The 18660-nt window shown below is 39.0% G+C and overlaps 1 protein-coding gene across 4 annotated transcripts in view; it reads left to right on the top strand.

Annotated features, from left to right (window-relative positions):
* Positions 1-18660, top strand: part of KIF13A (kinesin family member 13A) — a 117195-nt gene that overhangs the window by 80950 nt on the left and 17585 nt on the right. For 3 of the 4 annotated variants that reach the window (XM_054058092.1, XM_054058089.1, XM_054058091.1), the window contains 15 exons: positions 623-833; positions 6923-7085; positions 7750-7890; positions 9604-9753; positions 10256-10420; positions 11065-11238; positions 11772-11923; positions 12034-12166; positions 12291-12437; positions 13360-13398; positions 14685-14784; positions 14876-15002; positions 15956-16011; positions 17276-17400; positions 18420-18596. In XM_054058092.1, coding sequence (XP_053914067.1) covers positions 623-833; positions 6923-7085; positions 7750-7890; positions 9604-9753; positions 10256-10420; positions 11065-11238; positions 11772-11923; positions 12034-12166; positions 12291-12437; positions 13360-13398; positions 14685-14784; positions 14876-15002; positions 15956-16011; positions 17276-17400; positions 18420-18596 — 2060 coding nt within the window. The remainder of the gene's footprint in view (positions 1-622; positions 834-6922; positions 7086-7749; positions 7891-9603; positions 9754-10255; positions 10421-11064; positions 11239-11771; positions 11924-12033; positions 12167-12290; positions 12438-13359; positions 13399-14684; positions 14785-14875; positions 15003-15955; positions 16012-17275; positions 17401-18419; positions 18597-18660) is intronic. The other variant, XM_054058090.1, reaches the window with a different exon arrangement.

The raw sequence follows: 18660 nt of genomic DNA, 5'->3' as shown, positions 1-18660 counted from the left end.
GGTTTGTAAAGCTACATGCAAAAGGCTCCTCCGGGACATACTTTGTTTCAGTGCTGTGAAGCACATTGGTGCAGTGTGATGTGTGACTATTGAGACAATTTATTTGTCTCCGTTTTCATCTGCAGCTCTCCAACATGTTTCATTCTCTGCCAAAATGGACAAAGCAAATTGTTTTTTACTTCCTTAGTTGTTTCCGTCTCTGGTTAACATCATCTTCCCTTGTATTTTGCTTCATTTTCTACTTACTAATTTTTCCCCTTTTCCATCTACTCATTTTTCCTACTGGGATTCTGGAACATACTGTAACTTCATGGTATTGAAGTATGCAGTAGATGAGGGTCTTGACCACTGTTCTAGCCTCTTTGCATGCTGCATCTTTTTCTTATTTGGATTTATTTATTTAATGCAATATATATTATTTTTGCTTTTGTTTTGGGGGAGATTGGCCATCTTGTATTTGAGAAGACTCTGCGATATGTTGATTGCTGTTGCCAAAAGCATATGAGTATTCTGTAGTGCTGAAATGACATTTTCTCACTTTTCTGTTTCATTTTTTGTTGTTGGTTTTTTTTGTTGGTTTTTTTTTTTTTTTAATATCGCCTCCCCTCCTTTTTTTTTTTAGACCCAGTACACAGCGTGGTCCAGATCTTGGAGAAACAGTACTTGGAAGAGAAGCGGAGTGCTCTTGAGGAGCAGCGGCTGATGTATGAACGTGAGTTAGAGCTGTTGCGACAGCAGCTTTCTCCAGAAAGGCAGCATCAGCATGGCAGTGACAGACTTTCCTACACTGCTCAGACTGCACAGCAGAAAGTAAATCTCTGGACAGAAGAGAGGTGAGAATACTGGAGTTAAAACAAATAAGTCGATAAGAACTACTAAAGGTGAAATATGGGGCTTGAACTATCTGTGAGAAACTGATAATACTTTTTGTTAGAGTTGACATGCAGTGCAAGATCTGCCTGCACAAAAGCATTAGTATTTCATTTAGGGCTAAGTTCTGATGTGTAACATGGGCATAAGACCTTCCTGTTTGGTGTAACACACAAATGAAATAAGAATTTAGCTTTTATTTATTGGGATTATAGCATTGTTTGATTGTGTTAGGGTTTTTTAACTAGAGGAGTTCCTGAAATCTTTAGTTTAGTAATTATTGGTTAAGCTACTTCTGAAGAGAAAGGAAAGGATAGGGCAGAGCTAAATTTGTCAACTTGGACTAAGGAATCCACTAAGGATTGTGTGTTGAGGGTATACAATGGGAGCATGGTATTTTGCAATCTAAAACCATTAAAAATAGAGAAATGGGAGGCGTTAAATGTTGTATGTGTTTCTAAAAGTGAGTCCAGCTTTAGAAGAGGATTGCTGTGTATTTCAGTACTATAAAATAGTCAAATACAGTTTTCGAGCTGTTTAGGAAATAAAAGGCTTGCCATGAGGTGAAAAGGCCTCTGTACAAAGGACTAGCATGGCATCTGAATGCAGCCTTGGTGAAAGATCGTCCTGAGATTTGCAGGGGGAGTTTAAAAAGTGGACTAGGAAAATGTGAGCAGCGTGCGTCTATTTACATCTTGACAATGAGAGACATTTGTTCTTAGTATCATTGGGGAGAAAAGGATGTCAGCTTCGTGGAGAGATGTTATAGGGGCAGCGTGTTTTCAGCGTGTAAATGAGTATTCTGGCATTGGGTTAATTCAGTGGGAAGAATGACTAGATGTAGTAACAAGTTTATTTTGAGTTTTTTCATCTATTTTCTTTTAAAACAAGCTTTATTATTCATTCAGCTTTTTTTCTATATGTACTGAGTTTGAGTGCTCTTTCCTATTTTGATCATTTTTGTTTTGTTCTCCACCATTGAAAAAAAAAAATCTGTGTACAAAAGAGGAGTTTAAACAAAAGGTAGCCAAGACTGTTTTGCAGTTTTCAAATTAATAGGGTTAGAAATAGAACAGAATAGATCCTGGTTTATTTTTTGTGCAAGGTTTTGTTTTGTAATTTCTGACCAGTTTGACTCGGCGGGGGAGGGGAAAACCCCAAACAAATAACAAACTGTTGACCAGGAATGACCAGAATATTTTCCATAGTGAGCATAGGAAGAAGTAGTGCTGTTGTTTCAGCTTCAATTAAAATGATTGTTTGTCCCTGTAAGAGCTAAAAACAGAATCATTGGGAACTGAATGTGAAGCATTGCAGAGTCATAGCTGGGATTTGCAGGCTCTTTTAGGGCTACAGAAGGAGTGCAAAATGAGAAACGTGCTAGTTGGAATTGTTGCTATTAAGAACTGCTTTGCGCACAGCAAGGCCATCGAGAAATCATTGATAACCTACTTTGGTAGTAGACAGGAGAGCTGGGCTTACTGGCAAGGGAAGCCGTACCTCTAAGAAGGTGCACAGAAGGGAAAACCGAATGGCAAAAAACTTCTTGGCTGTCCTTGAGAGTTGAGAAGCAAAAATGGTAATTGATGAACTTAGAATTAACCAACCAGCACAAGCATGTAATGACATAGAGGAATGAGAATCAGGAGTGGAAACAAAGCCAAGTGTTCTGCCAGCCTTCTCTTCTCAGAAGCTGTATGATGTTTCTTAGGAGGAGCTGTGCTTTGAACAAGCATTTTTGCCTCTGGATTTCATGGGTGAATGCTTTACTCTCTGCAGCTGTTGAACTACTTGAAAACTGTACTTTGCTGCATTGAAAAAGAAGAGAATGAATGCTGTTTGTAGCGATCAATAAGGAGTAATGTTTTGGTGGCGCTGCCATTGAATAAGCAGTTCTCTGGAAGAAGGAATTATCAGTTTCCTGTCCTCTAGAAGAACCTCTTCATTATAGAATGTTATCTCTTGGGTATACTTTGAATCCATTTATGGCTCTAGGAGAGGTTTGGGCTTCTGAAAAAAAAGGGCAAACATTTTGAGTCTCCTTAAATAAGAAACCAGAAAAATCAATGAGGGATTTCTGGTGTAAAAGCACGGCAACATGGTGCTGAGAGGGTGTTCACCAGCCAACTGGGCAAAGAGCAAGAAATGCAGGAAAAAATGGAAAGACTGGATGGGAAGAATGTGTGAAAAAGCCAAATGTCTGGATTGCACGAGACCTGATGAATGCAGTTTTATGTGTCACTCTGTTGCAAATGAAGCTGAGCTTTACCAGATCAGCCAGCAAAATGAATTTGATAGGTATCAGATGCAGGCACATGGTTGTATCTGTCAGATCAGCTGGAACACATTGTACAGATTTTATTCTGGCTTTGTGCTGACTATAGAAGGACAGATGATGCCTGATCTGGTGTTAAAACCTGCTGGCATAAGGTTATCCCATTGTAACTTTTCACAAATTTAATTTGTCAGGGCAAGAGGTGGTGGAAGTATTTTGGAACAGAGGTTCATTTCAGCTTGTATCTGGCATAAGGAATCCCAAAGGCTTGCAAAGACACCTCCTGAGTGTCAGGTGTAAGTTTCCCTAAGTGTTTGGGTTAAACGGTTGTTTCAGGATTTCCTGTTCAGTGGGTATTTGCTTCAGTTAATATCCTGATGGAGGTTGTCATATGTTTTGTGTAAGAAGAATTGAGAAATCCTATCTGAAACTTTATTTATTTATTTGCTTGAGTTTCTGGAAGCGTGCTGGCATAGCTATATACAGAAAAAAACAACTGTAATGAGAACTACCCATCATAATTGGCTGAGTTACTCATAACTCCTCCTTATAGTCCTTAACCATTACTTTCTCAAGAATCTAGCTAGGACTAGATTGGTGGGAGCCTACCCAAAAAGCTTGCCAGATGCCCCCCATCAAGGAAGGGACTGGCTGTAGCCGAATCCCATGGCTCTTACAGCACTTAAAGATCAAAGCTGCGTTATGTTTCTCAGGCTAGGCAGGTGTCTCACAGTGGCTGCAGGTGTAATGCACTATCAGTATTAAGTCCTATTTAGTTACTAATTCTTGACTCTACTTTGATTTTCTGAGTCAATCGAAGATTGTAGCTGTCTGGGGAATGTGTTACTCTCGTGATCTAGAATTACGTACAGTATCACAGGATGGTAGGGGTTCAAAGGGAGCTCTGGAGATCATCTAGTCCACCTCCCTGCTAAAGCAGGTTCACTTAGAGTAGGTTGCACAGGAATGCATCCAGGCAAGTTTTGAATGTCTCTGGAGAAGGAGACTCCACAGCCTCCCTGGGCAGCCTGTTCTAGTGCTCCATCACCTTAACAGTGAAGTTCTTTTTCATTTTCAGGTGGAACTTTCTGTGTTCCAGTTCATACCTTTTGTCCTGTTGCTGGGCACCATTAAGAAGAGTCTAGCTCCATTCTCTTGACACCTGCCCTTTAAATATTTATAAGCACTGATAAGGTCCCCTCTCAGTTATCTCTTCTCTAGGCTAAACAGACTGAGCTCATTCAGCCTCTCCCCATAAGAGAGGTGCTTCTCATCTTGGTGGTCTGGATAACACAAACAAGAGGCAGAGGGAGAAGAATTTTCCATGTAAATGTCATAGCAGATATGGAGAAAGTGGACTAAAAATCTGTTGGCAGTAGCAGCTATTTTAAAGTCCACCAAAACCCACCACTGTTGCAAACCTAGGCTAGATAGGAGAGAAAGATAGAACTGCATGTTTTGGCATGTTGAAGGCACTAAAATTCAGGGCTACTTCCAATACTGGTCGTTTACCAGTTTGATAAGGTATCAGGGAATTGGCAGAGTGAAATTTGAATTACTCAGGCTGTTATTTGGGACACTTTGAAAAAGGATAGCTGCTCCAGAAGAATTCTGTTGGGGACTGAAAGGCGCATTAACACTTGTTTGAGGTTTGTGCTATGAAGACGTACAAAAGATCTAAGCTTTTCTGAATAAAGGCAAATAGGGAAACTTTTCCTGTATTCACAGCAAAGGGCTTACTTTTGAAAGGCTATGGATGGATGTGATCTATCTAGACTTCTGTAAAGCCCCACACAGTCCCATACAACATCCTTCCCTCCAAATTGATGGGTGGACGGTAAGGTGGATAAGAAACTGGTTGGATGGTCGCATTCAGAGAGTAGTGGTCAGTGGCTCAAAGTCCAGATGGAAAACTGTGACAAGTGGTGTTCCTCAGAGGTCCGTACTGGGACGGTGCAGTTTAATATCTTTATCAATGATATTGACAGCGAGATTGAGCGCACCCTCAGCAAGTTTGTGGATGACAACAAGATGAGTGGTGTAGTTGCCACACTGGAAGAATGAGGTGTCATCCAAAGGGACCTAGACAGGCTGGTGAAAGTGGAGCTGTGAGAACCTCATGAGGTTCAACAAGGCCAAGTGTCCTGGACTGCACCAAAAGAAGCTTGGCCAGCAGGTCGAGGGAAGTGATTCTGCCCCTCTCTTCCTCTCTTGTAAGACCTCATCTGGAAGATCGTGTCCAGTTCTGGAATCCTCAACGTAAGAAGGACATGGAGCTGTTGGATTGGGTCCAGAGGAGGGCTACAAAGATGATCGGAGGGCTGGAGCACCTTCCCTACGAGGATAGGCTGAGAGAGTTGGGGTTGTTCATCCTAGAGAAGAGAAGGCTCAGAGGAGATCTTATAGTGACCTTCCAGTACCTGAAGGGGGCCTACAGGAAAGCTGGAGAGGGGCTATTCAATAAAGGCTTGTGGGGATAGGACCAGGGACAATGAGTATAAACTGGAGAGGGGCAGATTTAGACTGGACATTAGGAAGAATTTCTTAACTATGAGAGTGGTGAGGCACTGGAACAGGTTGCCCAGGGAAGCTGTGGCTGCCCCATCCCTGGAGGTGTTCAAGGCCAGGCTGGATGGGGCCTTGGGCAGCCTAATCCAGTGGGATGTCCTTGCCCATGGCTGAGGGGTTGGAACTAGATGATCTTTAGGGTCCTTTCCAACCCTAACTATACTATGATACTTGTTCTTCCTATGCTTGTCCATAATGTAACGTGTTTTGTAGATGTGAGAAGTGCACAGTCTGTACTGTGTTTCAGTAGAACTTTGCATAGAAAAGCTAAAACAGGGCAGTGCTGGTCCCTGAAATATCTAGAGTTTAATCATTAGTTTTATGAAGATGACAAGACTCAGTAAGCGCTATTGGGATTACAAAGAAAGACAGAAAGGGTGACTTTGTGTTTGCTCAGAGGATAATCATGATACTTTTATAAAGCAAATTAAACATAAGAATCCCAGGTGAGACCATATCTTAGTATCACAGGTGGAGGGGTAGTATGTGTCTTAGCAGGTTTGCCAGGTGTTACGTTAGAACAGATTTGCTCAGACAGGTCTTAGAAACCTTTTTGGGATTTGTCCAAAGACTGTTAACTGTATGGAGTGCACAAGCTTTAACCTGTGCTGATTCATCTCTTATTTCAAAGGTACTTTGAGTACGTAGGACTTAAGTTTTTTATTTAACTTGTACACTTGAGATGGCTAAAGTGTATAGAGGGAGGTCTAGGAGTCTGTAGCACTGCGGAACCCATGCTATGGTGTAGAGCTGTGGCCTGCAGTGAATGCGTCTTCCAACGTCACGATCTGAGGAAAAGTGTGTTTTATCTAGATGAAGTCTCACATGTTGTGACTGGTAGTTTCTGTAGAACAGGACTCCAGATTAAAAACAAAGACAGCAGCAGTTATTTAATTTCATTTCTTGAAAATTAGGTATGTCCCTGGGGCTTTTAACACATCATCACTGCAGCAACTCCCATAGTACCATGCCCTTTTATTTGGGCATTACTGTGCCAAACTTACCTCAACAGTAACGATTGTTTAATATGTGATCACTGCTTTTCCTCAATAAAATTGTCTGACACTGTTTTGTGTTTGCTGACATAGTGCTATACAGCATTTCTTCTTTAACTTGTTTCAGAAAAGTCTTTTTAGCACCTCTGTTTGCAGCTTTCCAATAATAGAAATAGGTTTCTGTGTATTTTTCATGTTACCTACTGCACCACAGGGATGAATTGTTTCGACAGAGCCTGGCTAAACTCCGAGAGCAGATAGTAAAGGCAAATACACTGGTGAGAGAAGCAAATTTCTTAGCAGAAGAAATGAGTAAACTAACAGATTATCAAGTAACACTTCAGATCCCTGCTGAAAACCTCAGTGCCAACAAAAAGGTAACAACAGCAAAGAATGGTGAAAAATTCAGTTTCGTGGCTAATCTAAAATATGTAGAAGCGTATAACATTCATCTGACTTGAGTAACATAAAATGTTACTTTGGTTACATTACCTGTAGACAAAATATAGGTGCTACCTGACTTAAATATATTGGAAGTGAATAATTTTAAGTGAAAATGGGAACATAGCATTAAGTAGGGCTCTTACTGTTCTTTGAAGTATGTGATCACCATATGTGCATGCAGTTTGTGAACAGACATTTGGTCTCTGTTGCTGTAAAACTTATATTTAGTTATGTTTGTAAGAAGTAAGGATTTTTGTTACAAAAGCCTACAATTTTCTTGTCTTCAGGGTTTTCTAGCTGTAGTGCTGCTTTAAATATAATAATAGCAATTAGTATAATATGCGTGTCATAATTGATTTGATTGACAGCATTAATGTCCTTGTGTGAGTTGTAGCTGACTCAGAAGCACCAAGAAGTCTGCATCCTCAGATATGTGTAGGGTCTGCTGTGTTTGAGAACAGAGTTAGTATGGCTGACGTTTAGAGGAAAGCTGTATGTTCTCTTTTTTTATTCCTTTTTAAGAATGAAGTTTTAGTGAGGAGTTAAACTATTTACATGCACCTTTCCTGCAGTGATTATTTTTTTCCTCTGATTTAGAGGGGTGCAATAGTAAGTGAGCCTGCCATTCAAGTGAGAAGAAAAGGAAAAGGTACTCAAGTGTGGACTATTGAGAAACTAGAGAACAAATTGATTGACATGAGGGACCTCTATCAAGAGTGGAAGGAGAAAATTCCTGAGGTATTGTATATGTTTTCTGAAATGGATCAGAGACAGTTTGTTTCCTTTTAACCGCCTTTAATATGTTGTACAGAATTTGCAGTGGCTTCATATATGAAAGTGTACAGTGCTGTGGTTTAAAAATACCAAACCCAAATCAAAACACCAAAAAACCACACCTCCTGACACCCTCCACCCCCCAAAGACCCAATCAACTTTGCCCCTCAAACTCTGAATACTACTAAATCTTCAAAATGTACATGCAGAATAGAACACAACTGTGTCCTGTCGTCACTTTTATTGTCAGATATAAGTGTGCTGAGGTCAGATATAATTGTGCTGAGGTAGTGACTCATGATACCACTGAGAGCATGTATTTAGCTGGCATAATACAGGTGCCGTGCAGATAGGCACCGGCTCTGAATGGAAGTAGCAAACCGTGGTAGAAATAAGATGATTAAATAACGGTCAGTATCAAAGCTAGTAAGGACATTGCTTAGATACACTCAAGGTCTAGAACACATTAGTGGGGTAGAACATGATCTTAAAATGTGAAACATCCTGTGATTTCATTGTATGTCCCCCAATCTTAAAGTGGTGCAGAAATCAATTAAGATACTTGGTCTACATAAGCATCTCCATCAAAACTAAGTGGAATTTCCTGACACTTCAAGTGATATGTTAGCTTTGACAAAAAAAGGATGAGACTCACCAAAAGCTTGCTCATTTACTGGCAAGAGATAGACGTGAAATCTAGTTTCCTAGAAGACACCTTCTGAGTATTGAGGTAGAAGTGCATAGGAGGTGTATCTTGCTGTCTTGTGGCTGATATAGAGCACCTACATTACTTGTATCAAGAATCATTCTCAGTTATGTTTGAACAGCTGTTGTACCTTTGTTACATGCCTTGGACAGGACAATGGGAATCTCTAAAATCATAACACAGGGGAGGTCAAGCATTTCATCTGTGCCCATTGAAGACAACGATGATTTTGCTGCTGACTTTAGTAAGAACTGATAGCACATCCTTTGTCTGCCTGAGCCAGGATTGTCCTTGCCATGACTTATGTCGTCCATAATGCATGTGTTCTATGTGCTACATAGAAACATGTAGGTCAAATGCATGTGTTGAAGACAAAGGAGGAGGAGAAAAGAAGGAGCTAATATGTCCACTGAAGAGTGCATCTCATGCTAGGAATCTGCATGAATTCTTTGTGGCTGTGTTATGGGGTACTTGCATAGAAAATGCTGCAGATGTGATCTCAACTCTATGGGAGGCTTACACTTGTAGGCTTAAGTGGAAGTCATCCTACACCTTCCCTTTTGCCCTCTTGGTGGTACCCAGCAGCCAGCCCACCTGTTTAACCTAGGGATGATTTCTCCTCTCATTTAAGAAGTGTAAACAGGGTAGAAAAGTAAGGTAAAATTTCTTGAAATCAGTGTCCACCATGCTTGCTCAAGGTAAAATCTGCTTTGTCTTGACATCATTGCAGAATGTAGATCATTATAGTTATGATATCCCATAGTAAAGAAAGGATTGCACGATGTCTCAGATATCTCAAAAGATTTCACTTCAGATTTGTGATATGCTTCTAGTCCTTTTCTACTTGTGTAACAGGAGGGGAATAGAAAAGTTTGGTAATTTTTGTGCTATGATCTTATACTATTTGGTTATTTGATTTTGCGTTCCCACGCTTACAATTTGTGACATAACTTTTATGATCTTTAAAACAGATAAGAAAGCTGATTGGCAAAAGAGGTGATCCATTTTATGAAGCGCAAGAGAATCACAACTTAATTGGTGTCGCCAATGTATTTCTGGAGTGCCTTTTCTATGATGTGAAGCTGCAGTACGCTGTGCCCATCATCAGCCAGCAGGGGGAGGTAAAGCTGAACAGGGCTGGCCACTCCTGTGTGCTCACACATTCCTCACAGGTGTCGGGGTACCATTTTTTTTTGCTGTGAGGCTTAACACGCTCATAATTTTTAAGAAGCAAATGATGCTTAGTCGCCTTGTTTCCCAGGGAGTAAGTGTTCTGCAAATTGTTACATGTGTTTTCTGTTTAATTGTTTACAATTGCCTGCCTAATAAAATAGTAGAATGAAATTCCTACTATCATGTAGCAAAACCCAGCACATTAATGTTCTAATGTACAGTCGTGACACTGTACATCATCAGCCTTTTCTGTTGTGTGTGGATTAAAAAGGTCAGTAGCTCTGCATACAAATTTTTTATTCCTTTCTTTTCTATTTTGACGGTATTGTTGCTTTTCATTTGGTGGTTGAGAGCTGTTCAGTTCTGTTTATGCACACCTCCTAGGGTTAGATATCTATGATCTTAATGTAGTCCCTTGTACACAGGTTCTTAGTGCATGTCTTGCCTTAGGTTGCAGGGCGGTTGCACGTTGAAGTAATGCGAGTCACTGGGTCTGTCCCAGAACGTGTAGTAGAAGGAGATGACTCATCTGAGAACTCCAGTGAGAGTGGGAGTCTGGAAGTCGTGGATAACAATGGAGAAATTATTCATAGAGCGAAAAAGCTTTCCTGCAGGGTAAGTGAGAACACGCGATGAAGTGAACTGTTGGAGGCCTTCATAAATATGTAGTCAGTCTGATGTACAGTAATAAGCTATGTAGGTTATTATTGCTTGCTTAAAATTCTCTAGTGAGAAGAGAGAATTCTCTTGTTCTGGTTCAGCCTAGGTCAGTCTGGCTGTGGTTGACAGGGACTGAATGAATTCACATTACTTTCTGCTCCATGCAGGTCTACATCATAAATACTGATGTTAGAAGGACTGTTCTTCTTTGCAGACACATAAGGGAAAACAGGTTTTCTGCATAACCTTGTCCTGTGGTTTGTTTGTTCATCTAATGTAGTATCTGTGGGCGGTGTCTGGATTTCCTTTCTGCTGTGATGAAGTGGTACTTCATTCTTCAGTTAACCACCTTCTTCAAAGAGAATATGTACACGGGTAGGCTAGTTAGGTGCATGTTAATTGTTTTCCTTGCATCTGCATTTCTGTATATGCAAAATATAGATTTCCTGAATACGTGCATCCTTAAAAAGCAATTGGAGATATCCTTTAAAAACTTTTCTTGGCTGTTGGTACTTTCAGATTAAATACTAATGTTATACCAATTTAAAATGGAAGAAGAAATAATCATATTTATAAGAACATCTGTTTTATCTCCTCAGGTAAAAATAAAAGAAGCAACCGGACTGCCACCCAATCTCTCCAACTTTGTTTTTTGTCAATATACGTTTTGGGATCAATGCAAGCCAACAGTAGCAGCACCAGTGGTAGATCCAGATGTGCATTTGCCTCAAAGCAAGGATGCCCATTTTACAGTGACCTTCTCTCACTGTCAGGTAACTGTTAATTGTGAAATAGTGTTACCTGGAGGATGCTGTTGTTGAGATGAGCTAGTTAGAACCTGAGCCCTGTTTCGCTGTGCGAAGAAGAAAGGAATCAAGTCATATAACTAATGATGTTTGACCACATTGTAGGATGGCGTAATATTTCACTTCATCACCTCTTCAAACTGCAGCAAAATGAAAAAATCTTCTAATTAGTGATCTTTTAAATTCAGATGTCATCTTTAATGCATGGGGGGAAATATAGTTTAGGTAATGGCATCTTATTGTTTGGTAAGCGCAGTAGTTTAAAGAAAATTCTTGGAGCTGTGACATCCATTTTAATTTTCAAAGCATGAAATGTGTTATGCAGAAGCAGGAATTGCTGCCATGTTTGACAGCTTTGTTGACAAAAGTTAAGCTTTGTGATCCAAACTGTGTGGTTCTGCCATGCAGGGAATTAGTTTTTTGGTGTGTCCTTACAAACTAGTTGAGGAGATAAAGTTATTTCATTTGATTGGATGTAATTTGTTTTTTCTTGTTGCCAGGACTATGTGGTGAATGTCACAGAGGAATTTTTGGAGTTCATTTCAGAAGGAGCTCTTGCTATTGAGGTGTGGGGTCACAGATGTACTGGCAATGGCAACTCTGCTTGGGAAGTTGATTCTCTTCATGCTAAAACTAGAACACTCAGAGACAGGTACAAATAAATTACACATGCTTGCTTCATTCAGCTTTCTCAAAGGCTTTGTGATGCACAAAATATACTTTGGTGAGGCAACTGTTACTTTTTGTGGGTATGTTTTTTAGGTGGAATGAAGTAACTCGAAGGATAGAAATGTGGATTTCCATACAAGAATTGAATGAGATGGGAGAATATACTGCAGTTGAACTCCATCAGGCAAAAGATGTAAACACAGGGGGGATTTTCCAGCTTAGGCAGGTATGTATTTTTTCCCTGTTGTCTTATTCGTACTTTAATTTATTCTTGATTTTATTCTTAGTTTCTCTCTGTTTTTTCCTCTCCCTCTCTCTTCTTTCGTTTTATCACTCAATTACCTGTTCAGGGTCATTCTCGCAGAGTTCAGGTGACTGTGAAACCCGTACAACATTCGGGAACGTTACCTCTCATGGTAGAAGCAATTCTTTCAGTCTCTATAGGTGGTGTGACTGCCAGATCAACCAAACTGCAAAGGGGCTTGGACAGCTACCAGGTAAGGCAGCTATGTTTTCATGCATCAATTTATTTTTTTTATTGTTGTTTTGTTTTGCTGTTCTAGAGCCCAACATAGTTCCATAGTTTTACATGAGTTTCAGTAATGTTCATGTAATGTGAGCATAGGGTTCTAAATCTGCTTTTGTTTTGGCTTGTAGCTCAGTGTACAACTGATAAACAGTTAAGCAGCATCAATATGGAAATTGTGTTTACCTTTATGTGTAGTGATGCTTAATAATAGATTCCTAGCTCTATTAGTTTCCCTCACTTACAAGAATGGTAAAAGTTGAGGAGGGGAAAAGCAGGAATAAAAAAAAAAGAGAAAATGTCTTCTAGTGAAGATGCTGTTTATCTTTTCAAAAGGGACTGAACTGTTACTTGGTGAGAGTCAGAAATAGCCATCGCTGAATGTGGAAGGGTTATTTCATTTAGCAGAAGTTGTTCTTAAGTAGTATAAATGGCTTCAGGCTGATACTGGAAAACTTATATTGGAAAAAAAGCATGCTTTTAATAGCAATAGCAAAGAACAAGCAGAACGAACCACCCAGGGAAGTGAGGTGCCTTTTGCTGGAATAGTTGCAGTTAGAACCTCAAGTAATTATAACCTTATTACAGATAAAAGTGTAAAACACGAAGATGGGTGATACACTTGCTCAGTCCTTTTTCTGACACTGTGTTCTACGCTAATTTTTTAAATAAATGTATTCACTAATACTCAAATCATGGCTGAGAGGCTGTAGTCTGTAATGAAAAAAGTCTGTTTCTACCTGTCAATAAGACTTTGAATGTTGCGATGTTAACGTTTTACAAATCTGTGGCAGAAATGTTTGCATTCATGTTTTGGGGCTATTTCTGTGAGTTTCTGTTAAGAGAAATGCATGTTCTTTTTGTGTTTTACGACATTTATTTTCTCCTACCAGAAGGAGGATGATGATGGTGGTGATATGGATAGTTACCAGGTATTGCTGCTGTTGCTGTCAATCCTGTGGCATGGGGCACAGCTAATGCTAATAGCCAGCAACTTTCCAATGAACAAGTGAACTGGAGCAAGCAAAAGTGGCTTTGAAATAGATATACGCTGTGCATTTAAGAGGCTACCTGGGCTATAAAACACTGCTCTTTCAGTTTACTTTCATGCTCTTCATTGTGCTGTCCTCTCTAGTACTCGACAGTCAGCGCTCCTAACTGGCTAGATGAATTGCTACAGGAACAAAAGCCTAGAAACTCAGGATGAAAACAGTTTCTAGTGATTATCATAGGGAAAAGAGCAACCACCTGCAGTTGCAGGCATCTTTCCCAAACAAATTATTCTGCTTAGAGGGTTTTGTTTTTCTAAAGAAAGCATTGTAACCTTGCAAGTTGTGCAGTTTTCTGAAGTACTAGTGGGAGAAAGAGGGGAGAGTGTGAGTGAGAGGAGTGCAGAAGCTTCAGTCAAGCAGTTTTTTATCTACATAAAACCAAACCTTGAGCCTGGCTTCTTTGTGTGACGAGTCCGTATGGGACAGTCACCGTTCAGAAAACATAACAAAAGAACCATTTATAAGGCAAAGAAGGGCAAAAGAGGAAATGCCTAGAAAAGTATAGTACATTAGATCTCTACATGCAAGTCTTATTTCTAGTAGGAAGCTTTATAGGAGTAAAACCAGTTAGGTGGAAATGCTGACATCTCTGAAGATGTGTTAGGTTTTACAAGCAATCTCAGATACCAGCTAGGTACTAACTTCTTGCGGGCTGTTTATGCGCTTCCTGACCTATCACAGAGAAGAACGAACTAGATTTTCTGTGATACCACAAAGCATGATTGCATGATGGGTTTTGTTTGCATGAGAAATCTTTTAATTTCATAACAACTGCTGGATATAGAATTTTGTGCAGGTTTGAGGGCATACTGACCTGTCTAATCTTCAGGAGAACTTACAATCGGCCAATGATACCTGTTTTTCTTATCCTATATGCTGTTGAAAAATTTGATTGCCACTTCTGTGAGTAATTAGCCTATGGTGTATAATTCTGTTCAGCAACTGAGGCAGTCACGTTTTCTTTTCTTCCTGTTGTACTTCGAGACCTAGAAGCAAATAAGCTTCCGTTCATGGATGATGAGATACTGAATCGGTGTGCATGTCTTTTGGGGAAGAAAGTTTTCTGCATCATGCAAACTGTTTAATGCCAGTTCTGATTAAATTATCTCAAAATTCACTGCCCATTAATCCTAGACTAACAATTTTGTTTTCTCTTTCCATGTTAGGAAGAAGATTTAAACTGTGTACGAGAAAGGTGGTCTGATGCATTGATAAAACGCAGGGAATACTTGGATGAGCAGATTCAAAAGATCAGCAATAAACAAGGTTAGACGTCTGAAGACCGTATCATCAGTAACTTATAACTTATACCATGAGGAATGTATCTCATCTATAATATTAATCTCTTTCGCTGTAGAAAAATCTGAGGATGATTTGGAACGAGAAGCCCGGCTGGTTGAACAGTGGGTAGGACTAACGGAAGAGAGGAATGCGGTGTTTGTTCCAGCACCAGGCAGTGGAATTCCTGGTGCCCCCGCAAACTGGTATGTCCAGAAAAAAAACCTGGAGTGGTTAGTTTTCCCTATGTGAACATTGTATGCTGCAAGGTAGAAATCTGAGGATGTTTTAGAGCTGTCTATGTTTTCCTGTATGAGCTGAATATGCTCAGCTGGCAGGGAGCTGGAAGGCCAAGTGCTGATTTGTATCTAAGAAAGGTTTGTTTAGCTAACATATTGCACAAAGTAGCTTTGAGACGGCTTTCAAGGTTTGAAAATCACATTTGAATTTAACGTAGTATTTTACATTTTTTCAAGATTCTAAGAGTTCTCCTGCAGTTTGACTCCTTCCAAAAGAAGGAGTGATTGAAAAATGAATGGTAGAACATATTATCATTTCATTGGTAAGAGGTGGGGAGGGAAGAAATTCTGATTTTAAAGGATGTGTTCTATTTTGTCATTTACTTTCATTTAAAGTTGTGGTTTAACTAAGGTCATTGCTACTGACATGCAAAAATGAGGAATGCAACATATTATGTGGGAAAAGGTGGACAAAAATGTCGTTAATAAAGTGTACACTGATGTCAGTGATACCTAGTATCTCTTCTTCATTGGGTGAATGATATGGTCATAATCTTTCCTTGCTGTTTTTATTTCCCTTATCCACCTGAGTTGTGTTTATTGATATAAAGACTATTCCCTTGTCAGTAGTTACATATCCAGTTGTTTGAAAGGTTGCTGACAGTTATGTATGAGATGACTACAACCAGTTAATTTTATAAGAAGCAGAACAGGATGTTTAAAGCTGTCATCCTTGTGGCAACTGAATTGTGCTGTGAGGTTTGGTAAAGCATGACATTTAGCTGCAACATAGGTGTTCAAATTAGCCATCAAAATGTTGTCAGCTTTAATTATTGGTTACAGTTAATATGAATCTTATGTAGAGACCTGTTTGCCCAAATTATCTTACATATAAATTTGCTGTCCTTGTTTTGTTTCAGGATTCCACCTGCAGGAATGGAAACACATATTCCTGTCCTCTTTCTTGATTTGAATGGTATGTTGTAACAGCAGATTAGGAAACTTGGCAGGGGTTAGTTTGGATCAATAAACTGATAAATGAAAGACTTAATCTGAAATGTCTAAGAAATCAAACAAGTTCTGGCAATGACACTGTCTGATATGTCTTATAAAATGTTTTTTTTCTTCTGGTTCTGTATGTTGGAATAATTAAGCACAACTATTTTAAAATAAAATTGGGGTACATCTGAGGACAGGGACAAGCTGTACAACAGAAAATAGCGTAAGATGGCAAGCTTAGTTTAAATCGAACAGCAGATAAGAAAATCCTCTGCTCATTTTTTGATGTACAAATTCACTTGTCATTAAAGCACAGATGGAGAATCTCCCAACACCAGGCCTTTTTCCACTAAGGCATCTGTAGATTTTTAAAAAGCTGGTTTAATGAAGAGCGTTTAATGTAGGACTACAGCGAGCATTTTATTAGAGAATCTCAATGATCTGCCTCTGAAGGTATTTCATTTTTCATGTGAGAAAACTATTGGGATATATTCTTAGCACACAGATGTACCATAAGCAACAAGAGATCAGAGTTAGCACCATTTTTAAGGACTGTTTAGGAAGCAAATCTCTGAGTATAAACTTGTACATAAAACAGAGGAGGATCCACAGGCCTTGCCGCATCCAGCACTTCTGTGGGCTACTAGACATGTTTATATAGGCAACACATTAATACCTGCTTTAGAAGCTGCTTTTGGAAAACAATATACACTCTTTTCTTAACCTATACTCAGAAGAAATGTTTTTGGTTTTTCATTATCAGCAGAGATTAGCACACAGAAGACCAAATAGGATATTTAAACACATTAATGGATGGTTGTGCAACTTTTTTATTGTTTAGCTAGAAGCTTAATGTAGCCAGAGCTGCTATTCTGAATTTAAAGATTCCTGATACATCAAAAGTGATTTAACTAAGAGATGAGCTGGTTAGGCTGACAGGTGGATAAATCAGAAATTTTCTGGCTGGGTAAGTTAATGTCATGAATACATAGAAATAGTTTCGAATTGCGTTTAGGTTATGTGAGAATGTATCCAGACTGATTCTTAGCCTGCTTTTCTTCCCTTCTTTTGTATGCTGAAATCATCTTCAAAATATTGCGTGGTAGTAAGATTAATCAGGATTAAATGTGTTATGAAATATGAGTAGGACCTCATTACAACTTTATGGTACAACTTTGCCTCTATATATTAATATCCTTTGGTATAAAACTATTTCATTCTTTGCACATTTATTCCATTAGCTGATGACCTCAGTGCCAATGAACAACTTATAGGTCCCCATGCATCAGGAGTTAACTCAATACTACCAAAGGAGCATGGGAGTCCGTTCTTTTATCTGCCGATCATAAAACACAGTGATGATGAGGTAAATTATTAGCAAGCCTCCTTCTTGACAACCTCAGTTGATGTTAGCACTTTCTTATGTTTTATTTTCTATTTGGAATGTAATCATTATTATTAGTAATCATTATTATTATTATCTTTTTGTCTTAGAAGTACCATCTGTATCTAGTGCTGCCTTCATTTTCTGCCCTATTTATTTAGAATTTAAAAGGATATGACTTGCTGGCTTTTCTGCCTTAATTCAGAAGTGACAAGCCTTAGCTCTTTGTGGCAAAACAGAATAATTCCGCTGCCTGACTCAAAATCCCTTTTTCTTCTTTTCCTCACCCTTTCATCATTCCTCTTGATTCTTCATAGAAAACTACTTCACTTATTGTGCACAGTAGGCAAAGCTTAATATTTAAATAAAACATTTTTCTTTGTAGTACTTGTTTACTTTTTAAAATATATAGTTTGGGAATTTTTGCAAATTCATGATTCTGAATCCATTTTGGAATCTCTTAAATCATTTCTTCTGCCTTCTGTGACAAGCCATTGCTTAAGAGACCATTTTCAGAATAAATGGGATGCTGAAGTTGGGAATGAAGCAGGGGGAATTAAAAAGATGTTCTGCTGGATGAGAGCATGTTTATCTTGTATAGGCCATTATAATGTAATCCAACACAGGTGGAAAATTTGGCATTGAATTTAATAAACTTTTAATCCAGTTGCAATAGGATTTTTATTCCTTCCTCAAGTCTTGCTTCTGCTTTCCTTTCTGTCTCCAGCTGTGTTAAAACTTTTTGGGGCAGGGTTTGCACAGTTCAGGGATTGTGCTCACAATTTTGTTCCCTAATATCTTAAGACTTCTTTTATGCTTCTTCTGATAAATTCCTTTCCATGAAAAGGTGGTTTGACCCCACTTTTCTTCAGTGATGCTTATTTTTCTTTCATTAAGGAATTGTTTTACTTCATGTTATATCATCGCAAATTATACTTGTTGCTAGAGTAATTGATTTTTTTGCTTTCTCTTTCCTTCTGCCATCTCATTTGTCTGCACAGGTTTCAGCCACTGCTGCTTGGGACTCTTCTGTTCATGATTCAGTGCACCTGAACAGAGTAACTCCTCAAAATGAGAGAATTTACTTAATAGTGAAGACTACTGTGCAGCTTAGCCATCCTGCTGCAATGGAACTGGTATTACGCAAAAGGATTGCAGCCAATATTTATAACAAGCAGGTAATAAGTTTCTATATTATTATTTTATTATTAATTTTGTTTGATATCCTTAATTTTATTAATG

This window comes from Cuculus canorus, chromosome 2 (genome assembly GCF_017976375.1).
Source record: "Cuculus canorus isolate bCucCan1 chromosome 2, bCucCan1.pri, whole genome shotgun sequence".
Classification (NCBI taxonomy): domain Eukaryota; kingdom Metazoa; phylum Chordata; class Aves; order Cuculiformes; family Cuculidae; genus Cuculus; species Cuculus canorus.
The sequence above is the reverse complement of the archived record's forward strand: the minus strand, read 5'-3'. Positions and strand labels throughout refer to the sequence as shown.